This window comes from Rhinopithecus roxellana, chromosome 14, assembly GCF_007565055.1.
Source record: "Rhinopithecus roxellana isolate Shanxi Qingling chromosome 14, ASM756505v1, whole genome shotgun sequence".
Classification (NCBI taxonomy): Eukaryota; Metazoa; Chordata; class Mammalia; order Primates; family Cercopithecidae; genus Rhinopithecus; species Rhinopithecus roxellana.
Genome location: NC_044562.1, coordinates 94,975,438 through 94,987,801, shown reverse-complemented (window position 1 = coordinate 94,987,801; position 12,364 = coordinate 94,975,438). Strand labels below are relative to the sequence as shown.

At 37.1% G+C, this 12,364-nt stretch overlaps 2 protein-coding genes across 10 annotated transcripts in view; one reads left to right on the top strand and one right to left on the bottom strand.

The window, feature by feature from the left end:
• Positions 1–12,364, bottom strand: part of CREB1 (cAMP responsive element binding protein 1) — a 70,851-nt gene that overhangs the window by 7,872 nt on the left and 50,615 nt on the right. The window lies entirely within an intron of this gene.
• Positions 1–12,364, top strand: part of METTL21A (methyltransferase like 21A) — a 58,255-nt gene that overhangs the window by 34,935 nt on the left and 10,956 nt on the right. For 2 of the 5 annotated variants that reach the window (XM_030916156.1, XM_030916153.1), the window contains exon 4: positions 8,435–9,181. The exons of 2 other annotated variants lie outside the window; for them this stretch is intronic. In XM_030916156.1, the coding sequence (XP_030772016.1) occupies positions 8,435–8,448 (14 nt within the window). In that variant the 3' untranslated portion in view covers positions 8,449–9,181. Of the gene's footprint in view, positions 1–8,434; positions 9,258–12,364 lie in introns of those variants that run through there. One more of the 5 variants, XM_030916155.1, reaches the window with a different exon arrangement.

Here is a 12,364-nt window from a genome sequence, read left to right as displayed (position 1 = left end):
CCTTTCTTTAGAATAAATACCCAGTAGAAGGATTGCTGGATCATATGGTGGTTCTTTTAGTTTTTTTGAGAAACCTCCACACTATTTTCCATAATGGCTGCATTAATGTACATTCTGACCAACGTTGAGAAAATTCTAACACAAAGAGTTAGAAAGAGTTCACCTTTTTCTGCATCCTCATCAATGTTTGTTACTTTTTGTATTTTTGATAATAATCATTCTAATGTAATGATACTTCATTATGGTTTTAATATGACAATTAGTAATGTTGAGCTTTTCAAATATATTTCTTGGTCATTTATATGTCTTCTTTTGAGAAATGTCTATTCAGACCTTTTCCCAATTTTTAATAGGATTTTTTTTCCTGTTAGGTTGAGTTCCTTGTATATCCTGTTTATCAGTCCTCTGTCAGATGAACAGTTTGTAAATATTCCTCCATTCTCCAGGTTGTCTCTTCACTCTGTTGTTTCTTTTGCTGTTCAGAAGCTTTTTAATTTAGTACTTCCACTTAACTATTTTTCTTTTTGTTGCTTGTGCTTTTGGAGTCTTTGCCATGAAGTTTTTGCCCAGTATAATATCAGGAAACATTTCCCCCATGTTTTCTTCTAGTAGTCTTTAGAGTTTGGGGTCTTATGTTTAAGTATTTAATCCACTTGGAGTGGATTTTTGGGTATGGTGATAGATAGGTATTTAGTTTCATTCTCTGCACACAGATATCCAGCTTCCCCAATACCACTGACTGAAGAGAGTGTCCTTTCCCCAATGTATGTTCTTGGCACATTTGCTGTAAATAAGTAGATTTATTCTGGGTTCTTTATTCTGTTCCACTGGTCTATGTGTCTGTTTTTGTATCAATACTATGTTTTGGTTACTACAGCTCTGTAGCATATTTTGAAGTCAGGTAGTGTGATGCCTCCCATGTTGTTCTTTTAGGTCAGGAATGCTTTGGCTCTTTTTGCTCTTTTTTGCTCTTTTTGGTTCCGTAAGAATTTTAGGATTCTTTTTTCTATTTCTGTTACAAATATCATTTTATTTTGATATGGATTGCACTGAATCTGTAGATTGTTTTGGGTGGTATGGTCATTTTAACAATAGTAATTCTCCCAATCCATGAGTGTGGAATGTCTTTCCATTTGTCTTCCTTGATTTCTTTCATCAGTGTTTTGCAGTTTTCAATGTAGACATCTTTCACCTACTTGGTTATTTATTTATTTTTTGGCTATTGTAAATGGAATTGCTTTCTTCATTTCTTTTTCAGCCAGTACATTATTGGTGTATAGTATTGCTACTGACTTTTGGCCAGGCACGGTGGCTCACGCCTGTAATCCCAGCACTTTGGGAGGCTGAGGCGGGCGGATCACGAGGTCAGGAGATTGGGACCATCCTGGCTAACACAGTGATACCCCGTCTCTACTAAAAATACAAAAAATCAGCCGGGCGTGGTGGTGGGCGCCTGTAGTCCCAGCTACTTGGGAGGCTGAGGCAGGAGAATGGCATGAACCCGGGAGGTGGAGCTTGCAGTGAGCTGAGATCACACCACTGCACTCCAGCCTGGGCAAAAGAGCGAGACTCCATCTCAAAAAAAAGAAAAAAAAGAGTTGCTAGTGACTTTTGTACGCTGATTTTGTATTCTGCAACTTTACTGAATTTGTTCATCAGTTCTAACAGTTTTTTGGTGGAGTCTTTAGTTTTTTCCATATGTAAGATCATTTCATCTGCAAACAAGGGCAATTTGATTCCTCCTTTTCCAGTTGGGATGCCCTTTATTTCTTTCTCTTGACTAACTGCTTTGACTAGGACATCCAGCACTATACTGAATAAGAATGGTAGAAGTGGGCATCTTTCTCTCATTCCAGTTCTCGGAGGAAAGCCTTTCAGCTTTTCACCATTCAATATGATGTTAGCTGTGGGTTTATCATACATGGCCTTTACTGTGTTGAGGTATGTTCCTTCTTATGCCTAATTTGCTGATTATTTTTTATCAAGAAAGGATGAATTTTATCAAACGCTTTTCCTGTGTCTACAGATGTGATCATATGGCTTTTGTCCTTCATGCTGCTGATGTGATATATCATGCAATAACACACCATGAGCATATGCAAGTATGGTCCAACAATCATACTTGCATCCCTGGGATAAATCCCATATGATCATGGTACATTATCTTTCTGATATGTTGTCAGATTAGGTTTGCTAGTGTTTTGTTGAGAATTTCTGTATTTATGTTCAACAAGTACAGTGGTTTGTAGTTTTCTTTTGTTGTGTCCTTGTCTGGTTTTGGTATTAAAGCAATGATGGCCTTGGAGAATTAATTAGGAAAAATTCTCTCATCTTTAATTTTTTGGAATAGTTTAAGGAGAACTGGTGTTAGTTCTTTATAAGTTTGGTAGAATTAGGCAGTAAAGCCATCTGGTCCTGGGCTTTTCTTTATTGGTAGACTATTACTGATTCAATATCATTACTCATTATTGGTCTGTTCAGGTTTTCCATTTCTTGATTCAATTTTGATAGGTTATATATGTCAAGAAATTTATCCATTTCCTCTAGGTTTTTCAATTTGTTGGCGTATCATTGCTCATAATAGTCCCTAATGATCCCCTATACTTCTGTGGTATTAGCTGTGGTGTCTCCTTTTAGTTTTCAATTTCATTTATTTGGATCTTGTCCCTCATTTTTTCTTGGCTTATCAATTTTGTTTATCTCTACAAAAAACAACTTTTCTTTCTTTTTTTTTTTGAGACAGGGTCTCACTCTGTTGACCAGGCTACAGTGCAGTGGCACAATCATGGCTCACTGCCGTCTCAGTTTCTTGGCTCAAGTGATCTTCCCACCTCAGCCTCCTGAGTAGCTGGGTCCACAGGCTTGCATCACACCATGCTAATTTTTGTGTTTTTTTGTAGAAATGAGGTTTTGCCATGTTGCCCAAGCAGGTCTCGAAATCCTGAGCTCAAGAATCCACATACCTTGGCCTCCCAAAGTGCTGAGATTACAGGTGTGCACCACCATGCCCAGCCCTGTATTGATTCTTTTAGACTTTATTTCATTTAGTTCTCCTCTGATTTTTACTATTTGTTTCTTTCTACTAATTTTGGGTTTGGCTTCTTCTTTTCTAGTTCCTTGAGGTGTATTGTTAGATTTTTTAGTTGAAATCTTGCTACACGTTCCTGATACAGGAATTTATTGCTACAAACTTCCCTCTCAGCACTGTTTTTGCTGTATCCCATAGGTTTTTATACGTTGTGTTTCCATTTTCATTTGTTTCAATAAATTTATTTCCCTCTTAATTTTTTCACTGACCCAGTAGTCATTCAGGAGCATGCTGAATTTCCATTTATTTGTACAGTTTCTGAAGTTCCTCCTATTACTGTTTAATTCCATTGTGGTCTGGAAAGATATGTTATATAATTTTGAGTTTTAAAACTTTGTTGAGACTCGTTTTGTGGACATATGGTCTATCCTGGAGAAAGTTCTATGTGCTGATGAGAAGAACGGAATCTGCAGCTTTTGGATGAAATGCTCTGAAACTGTTAGGTTCAGTTGGTCTACAGATCATCTTAAGTCCGATGTTCACTGATTTTTCTGTCTAGATGATCTGTCAAATGCTGGAAGTGGAGTTTTGAAGTCCCCAGCTATTATTATATTGGGGTCTATCTCTTCCTTCAGCTCTAACGTTCGTTTTATATATCTCATGCTCTAGCATTGGGTGTTATATATTTATCATTTTACGTCCTCCAGCTGAATTGATCCCTCTATCATATAATGACCTTCTTGCTCTCTTTTTATGGTTTTCAACTTAAAGCCTATTTTCTCTGATATAAATATAGCTATTCCTGCATACTTTTGGTTTCCACTTGTGTGGACTTTTTACCCCCATCCTTTTATATTCAGGCTACATATGTCTTTACAGGTGATGTGAGTTTTTTGGAGGAAATACACAGGTTGGCTTTTTAAAATCTAACTTGGCCAGTTTATATCTCTTAATTGGGGAATTTAAAATTTATATTCAAAACTGTTATTGATATGTGAAGGCTTATTCCTGTCATTTTTGTTTGCTAATTTGGTTTTCTGTAGTGATAACATTCGGTTCCTTATTTTTTTTCAATTGCATGTTTACTTTACCAGTGAGATTTATAATTTGTATATTTTAATGATACAGCAGGTATCATCCTGTCATTTCAAGATGTAGGATCCTCTTACACATTTCTTATAGGACTGGTGTAGTGGTGATGAATTTCCTCACTTTCTGATTGGGAATGACTTTATTTTTCTTTCATTTCTGAAGCATAGCTTTGCTGAGTATAGTATTCTTGGCAGGCCATATTTATTTCCCCCTTTTAACACTTTGAATATTATTATCCCACTCAGAAATGTAAAATTTCTGCCGAGAAATCGGCCTTTAATCTGATTCCTTCATGTGACTTGGTATTTTCCTCTTGCTGTTTTTAGAATTCTTTTTTCTTTGTCTTTGACTTTTGAGTTTGAAAAGAATGTGTCTTAGAAAGGCCTTTTTGGATAAACTGTTTTAGTACATAAGAGCTTCCTGTATCTGGATATATATCTCTCTCTCAAGACATGGGAGGTCTTCAGTGATTATTTTGTTAAATACGTTTTTGATGCCTTTTCCTATCTTTTCTCCTTGTGGCACTCCCAAAATTGAATTATTTGTTTGCTTTATGATGTCCTATGTAGGTTTTCTTCATCCTTTTTAGTGTGTGTTTGACTGGGTTATTTTAAAAGACCTGTCTTAAAGTTCGGAAATTCTTTCTTCTGCTTGATCTAGTCTATAGTTGAAGTCCTCGACTGCTTTTTTATTAAATTCTTCAGTTCCAGAATTTGTTTTTTCTTAAAATATTTACCTCTTTGTTTAGTTTCTCATTCAGATCATGAATTGTTTTCCTGATTTATTTGTATTGTCTATCTGTGTTTTGTTGTTTCTTGCTTAGTTTTCTTAAGATCATTATTTTCAATTCCTTTTCAGGCATTTTATTGATTACTTGCTCTTTGAGATCTGTTAGTGGAAAATTATTGTGTTCCTTTGGAGGTATCATGTTTCCTCAGTATTTTATGTTTCTCGTGTCCTTATCTTGATTATCTGTGCAACTGCTGCTTTATCCAATTTTATGGACTGGCTTTTGTAGAGAAAGACTTTTACTGTAGATGTAGCTATAGTGTTAGCTGGGTAGGGGGCTCTGGATTTGATTCTAGGTGGGTTCAGATGTGTTGTCTCTGTATGATTTCTTTTACTGTCATCAACGGTGGTATCTATGATTCTCTCAGGGCATCTATGATTTCTTCAGTGGCTTAGGCTTCGGTTGTCAGTGGAGGCTGTGATAAAGCTTTGCTGAGGATGGGGATGCCAGATTGGCTGGTATGTGGACACAAAGGTCTTGACGGTGGCAGCAGGCCGGGCAGGCCTGTCTGCAGGCCTCTGGGTGGCACGTGTGATAGCAAGAGCAAGCTGGTCCTCATGACTCCAGACAATGGGTGCTGATGGGCAGGACCAACCAATCCTCAGGCACCCCAGATGATGCATGTGGGCACCAGTGGGCCTGTCCACAGGCTCTTAGACATGTGTAAGTGGGCTGGGCCTATCCAGGCAGAAAATTCATAAATACAATACCACAAGCATGATGTACAAAGGACAAAACTGATAAAATGGGCCTCATCAAAATGGCAACCTTTTGCTCTGCAAAAGATAATGTTAAGAAAATTAAAGAAAAAGCTATAGACTGAAAGAATGTACTTGCTCTGACAAAGGATTTGGAAAAAAGGTCTCTGAAAACAAAAGAGAACAAACAATAGAAATGACTAAAAGATCTAAGAAGACATTTCATCAAAGAAAACATATAGATGGCAAATCACATAAAAGTCACTAGCTGAAGGCTGGGCATGGTGGCTCACACCTGTAATCCCAGCACTTTGGGAGGTCGAGGTGGGTGGATCACCTGAGGTCAGAAGTTCAAAACCAGCCTGGTCAAAATAGTGAAACCCCATCTCTACTAAAAATACAAAAAATTAGTTGGACATGGTGGCAGGTGCCTGTAATACTGGCTACTCAGGGAGGCTGAGGCACGAGAATGTCTTGAACCCAGGAGGCAGAGGTTGCAATGAGCTGAGATCCTGCCACTGCATTCCAGTCTGGGTGACAGAGGGAGACTCCATCTCAAAAAAAAAAAAATTCACTAGTGAAGTGCAAGTTAAACCACAAGATATCCATTATACAACTTCTAGAGCTGGGGGACAAATAATAAACCTGACAACGTCAAGTTTTGGCAAGGATACAAAGCAACTGAACTCTCATACATTCCTGGTGGGAATACAAAACGGTATAGCCATTTTGGAAACAACTGGACAGTTTATTTAAAAGGTTAAATATACAGTTAGTTACATTCCACGCAACCAGCCTACTTCTAGATATTTACTCATGTTAATGGATAGTTCACATAAAAACCTTTATGTGTTGATAGTAACTTTATTTCTCTAAAACTGGAATTAACTGGGATGAAATTCAAGGTGAATAAACAAAGCACAGTACATCTATAAAATGGAATCATCTGGGATAAGTCCCAACTACTGATTCATGCAATAAAATCAATAAATCTTGAATGCATTTTGCTAGATGAAGGAACCAGATCTAAAAGGCTACAAATTATAATTTAAGATTCCATTTATAAGAGATTATGAAATAGGCAAAACTGTAAGGGCAGAAAACAGTTCAGTGGTTTTCAGGGTGTGGGAGAAGCTGACTTCAAAGGGATATAAGAGACTACTTAGTATTATATAACTGTTAGTTAACTAGTGTAATTGTTCCTTATGGCATTGTGGTGACAGATACATGACACTGCATCTATCAAAACCCATTAAAACTATACAGCATAAAGAGTGAACTTATGTACATGCAAATTTAAGGATAAAAACTTAGGGATGTCAGAAAATCCCAGAACTGAAGATGGTGACAAATCGAACTGTACTATAATCATATGATATAATCTTATTGAAAGGGGTAGAGAAAAAAGGAGCAGAGTGAAGTAACTTTAGAAAACGGCACTTTTGCTAAATACTATTAGGCCAAAAACAAAAAGAAGTGTATATAAATACTGCACTGTAACTGGCAAACTTGTTTCTCACAAGGGTACATATTATCAGTTCTTACAAGTTTTCTGTATGTATAGTAGATTTAAACAAACATATAAGCCAAGTTTCTGTCAGAAAAAGAAGTTACAAATAGGCAAAGAGAAGTCTACAGTGAGCCATGTGGTTAAAGCTTAGAATCAGATATGTTACTGCATATTCATATTTATTTTAAGTATATAGTTGTCCCTCAGTATCTATGGGGGATTGGTCCCAGGAACTCTCATGAATATCAAAATCCACAGATGCTCAAGTCCCTTATATAAAATGGCATTATATTTGCATATAATCTATATGCATCCCCCTATATACTTAAAATCATTTCTAGATTACTTATATTTAATACAATGTAAATACTATGTAAATAGTTGTTATACTAAATTACTTTTTTATTTGTATTATTTAAAAAATTGCTATATTATTACTTTTTTTTCTTCAAGGTTTTAAATGTATGGGTGGTTGAATCCACAGATGTGGACTATGGAAAACAGAGCCAACTATATATAAAGATACAGAAATAAGAATGTGTGCGTATATGAAGGTGTATATATATATGTATGTATTTTTTTTTTGAGACAGTATCTCGCTCTTTCACTCAGGCTGGAGTGTAGTGGCACCATCTTAGCTCACTGCAACCTCCACCTCCCAGGTTCATGCAATTCTCCTGGCTCAGCCTCCGGAGTAGCTGGGATTACAGGCGTGCACCACCACCCCAGCTAAATTTTCTATTTTTAGTAGATACAGGGTTTCACCATATTGGCCACCATTTTCTAATAAAGGAACTAGGGATCATTGGAAAAACAGCTCATTCCAAGGCTAGGGAAGGGAAAACACAACATGAGAACTTGGACAATCTTGCAGTCTCAGAAAGTAAAGATGTGCTTAAAAAGAAAAAAATGAGGCATGTCAAAAGGACACAGAAGACACTTATAAAAGATGCCAGTGGCCAAAGCTAGAACAATATGAACACATAATAAATAACAACAGTACTGGATTATAACTCCCAAAATACATGTGTGTATTGATAAAATAATGTGGAGAAGAAACAAATCTTGTTTATAGAATTCAGTTGTTAAGTGTTAAATATAGAAGGGATGGGGATATAGAAAATTCCCATCAGAACAGCAAATAGAAATAATTACTGTAGACAAGATTTACTGATGGATTCTAAAATTGGTGGGCAAAACTTTAAAGAGAAAAGAATGTATCTGCATAGCCTCCCAAGTATTTCTTCTAAAATACACCTAATTACTGTGGTGGTTTTAACATATGACCACAAATTGTTTCATATTCTCCCTTTTAGGAGGTGGAATTTAATTCTCCTTCCCTTGATTATGGGCTGGACAAAGAGAAAAATGGTAGCTCAACAGTGGAGACACCTGGACAGCACTTTAACCAAGTGATCAAAGTTAACATCACCAGTTATGTATGTGCTCCCTGATGTGATGTTATGAGAAGGGTACACTATACCTCTGTGGAATTCCTCCCCAAAACCTATTATCTCAATCTATCCATAAGAAAACACTGGACAAATGCAAATTGAGGGATATTCTATAAGAAAACAGATCACTGCTCTTCAAAAGTGACAAGGCCATCAAAGACAAGGAAACAGAAACTTTCAGACTGAAGGAGACTATAATTAAATGCAATATGGTACCCAAATTGGATTATATAAGTAAAAAAACTGGGGAAATAAAATGTACGATTCAGTTAATGGTATTATACCAATGTACTTTTATTTTTTATAAATGTACCCTGATTACGTAATATACTAAGATTAGAGGAAGCTGGATGAAGGGTATCTGGAACTCTGTAGTACTATTTTTACAACTCCTTTGTAAGTTTAAAATTACTTAAAAATATATTAAAAATGTATATTTACCTTTCTTTGTACTGGTTTGAGTAAAAAAACTGACTTTAGAATGTTAACATTTTAGATGGTGAAATTAGAAGTAATTAAATTTTTAGGTAATGTTTCTTAATTTACTTATAATGAACATGTTTTACTTGTGTAATAATAATAAATTTTAAAAAAACTGATAGTAATGTACATATTCTTTGGTAACCTGCTGTTGTCCGAGAACATCTTCCCATCTTAATAAAAATACATCTTTATTTACTGTTAATGGCTAGTTGTATATGGTTGAATGGATATATTTTAATTCATATCAATTATACTTTAATTTTTTTAGAATTTTTCAAATTTTTCACCCTATCCATTTTCTAAGAATCTGCCTATTTATATCCCTCAACTCATTAGTTTTCTGACATTATTTGTTAAAATGTTTGCTACTTTTCTTTTACTTTGCTAAATATGGGGTTTATAGTTTCATACGATCACATCCATTTAACTTTTTCCTTTGTTACTTCTGCCTTTTGGGAACCTGCTTTTAAAATCCTCCTCCAATGTAAAGTTACATAAAGGCAAAGGTCACAGACTGCATTACTTTCACAATTTTTCACTCCCCATTCCTGTAGGAAGAGTTCATTCCCACTACACTGACTTCGGGCTTTCCTTGCCTGTGCTGTGGCTGACAGAGCACAAGTAGATGTAATGTTCACCACAATCAAGCAAATGTTTTCAAAAGCATTGCCCTTTTCTCAAAGAGGTGCTGCTCTAGCCCAGGATCCTAGACTCAGATGGGCATATGAAGGAGAGCCACAGCAACTGACCTGCAGCTGCCAAATTGTAACACATGTGAGGAAGAAATTTTAAGACACTGAGATTCGTGGTTATTACTGTAGCAACACAAATTAATAGAACAGCTGTCTACACTTTCTTTTAGAATGTTTACCACTTATCTTCATCTTGAAATAAATGCCAATTTGGATAGTGATGAATTTTTTGGATTACAATCTTTTCCTATCAAAGTTTAGTTTAAGATAGGCTGTGTTTGATGTGCATAAGGGACATTCATCCTAGTGAGCATGCTTAGGAAGAGTGTGCTTCTCTTAACTTTTCCACTGAAATAGTCACACTAGAAGAGCAAACCAAATATGGAGATTCTGGTGGTGCAGCAAAACCACTGCTGGCATAAATTTCTCTTAAATCTCTTATTTTACCTTAAAAATAAGGTTTATGGCCGGGCGCGGTGGCTCAAGCCTGTAATCCCAGCACTTTGGGAGGCCGAGACGGGCGGATCACGAGGTCAGGAGATCGAGACCATCCTGGCTAACACAGTGAAACCCCGTCTCTACTAAAAAAAAAAATACAAAAAACTAGCCGGGCGAGGTTGCGGGCGCCTGTAGTCCCAGCTACTTGGGAGGCTGAGGCAGGAGAATGGCGTAAACCCGGGAGGCGGAGCTTGCAGTGAGCTGAGATCCAGCCACTGCACTCCAGCCTGGGCGACAGAGCAAGACTCTGTCTCAACCAAAAAAAAAAAAAAAAAAAAAAAAAGGTTTATTTCTCTCAAATATTTTAGCAAAATGAACATTGAAGGAAAGGAAAGCACTCCACATTCACCTCCTAAGGCTACACACACATCCCTAGCATACTGCCATGTGCTCTGGTTTGAGAGGCACAGCAGAAGATGGCTGCATATTGGAATCAGTGAAGTAGCATGTTTACAGCCTTTGGTGCCAGATATGGGTTCAAATTTCAGTTCTACTAATCTCATAAAGTGTGTGACCTTTGGCAATATATTTGATTTTTCTCTGATATTTACCTTCTCCTCCTCTAAAGTGGGGATAAGCTTCTACCTCACTGTAGGTAGAATTAATAAAATAATATATACTGGGGCTTAATAAATAGCACTCGGCAGAAAGGTCAAACCCAGAATATATAGAATTAGGAGGTATCAGCATATAAAGTAATGCCTGAAATACATGGATATGGATGAAGGTTCAAAGGAAAAATTTGAAAAGTAGTCAGAAAACCAGGTGAAGCCAGCCAAGGAAGAGTTTAGAGTAATGAGAAGTCGAAAGTGTCATACTCCATAGAGTTAAAATTAAATGAAAGAAAATACTAGATTTGCCAAGTGGGAGGGAATTTGTACCTTTTTATAGACATATGAGGGGTATGCTAGTCACAGAAGCCAGATTCCAGTGAATGGAGGCTGAAAAAGTAGAAGCAGCAGTAATCTGGTAAGGAAAGGGGAAAGGAACTATAGCAGAATCAATGGGAAGTTTCCTTTTTCAAGAGTAGGGTAACTACATCTAAGCAAAGTAATGTAATGAAAGAGTCCATGGTAAGTCTCAGGCAAGCAAAGGCTGGTAGCAACTGTAGTTACGTGTGCCCTGTTCCTAACTTGTTGGTGGCAGTGGTCATAAATCTGAAAGAAAAATAAATAGAAGAAAAAGGAAATTTGGTCTGCCAGTCAACGCAGTGAAACATATTTTTTTTTAAGATGGAGTCTTGCTCTGTTGCCCAGGCTGGAGTGCAGGGGCGCGATCTCGGCTCACTGCAAGCTCCGCCTCCTGGGTTTATGCCATTCTCCTGCTTCAGCCTCCCGAGTAGCTGGGACTACAGGCGCCCGCCACCACGCCCGACTAATTTTTTTGTATTTAGTAGAGATAGGGTTTCACCATGTTAGCCAGGATGGTCTCGATCTCCTGATCTTGTTATCTGCCTGCTTCGGCCTCCCAAAGTGCTGGGATTACAGGCGTGAGCCACTGCGCCCGGCCAACGGGGGAAACATTTTGTTCCACAGAGCCAAACTACATAGACATAAACAGAAGTCCTTCTGTTGTGTTTTATAATCAAAAGGATTTATTTTCTGATTTTGCTCCTATGTTTGCTTAGAACTGGTTGCTTTAGTAAGCAGTGTTGTCTTAAATATTACTACTCAGCTTTTGCTTGAGACTTCTTAATCAGACTTGCTTCTAATTTTAAGTTAAGAGTTTCCTTATAAACATTTTTAAAAACTGAAAAGATTTTAATTTTTATTTACGGATTTTAATTTATATTTTAAAATATATTTAAATTATGAATGCAGCCTTTATGCTTCTGTTTAGTAAAACCTAAATACTCAAAATCACAGACAGATGGAACACAAATAAAAGTCACTTGCGGGCTGGGCACCATGGCTCATGCCTGTATGTAATCCCAGCACTTTGGAAGGCTGAGAAGGGTGGATCATGAGGTCAAGAGTTCAAGAGCACCCTGGCCAAAATAGTGAAATCATGTCTCTACTAATACAAAAATTAGCCAGCTGTGGTGGTGGGCGCCTGTAATCCTACATATTCGGGAGGCTGAGGTAGGAGAACTGCTTGAACCCAGGAGGCAGAGGTTGTA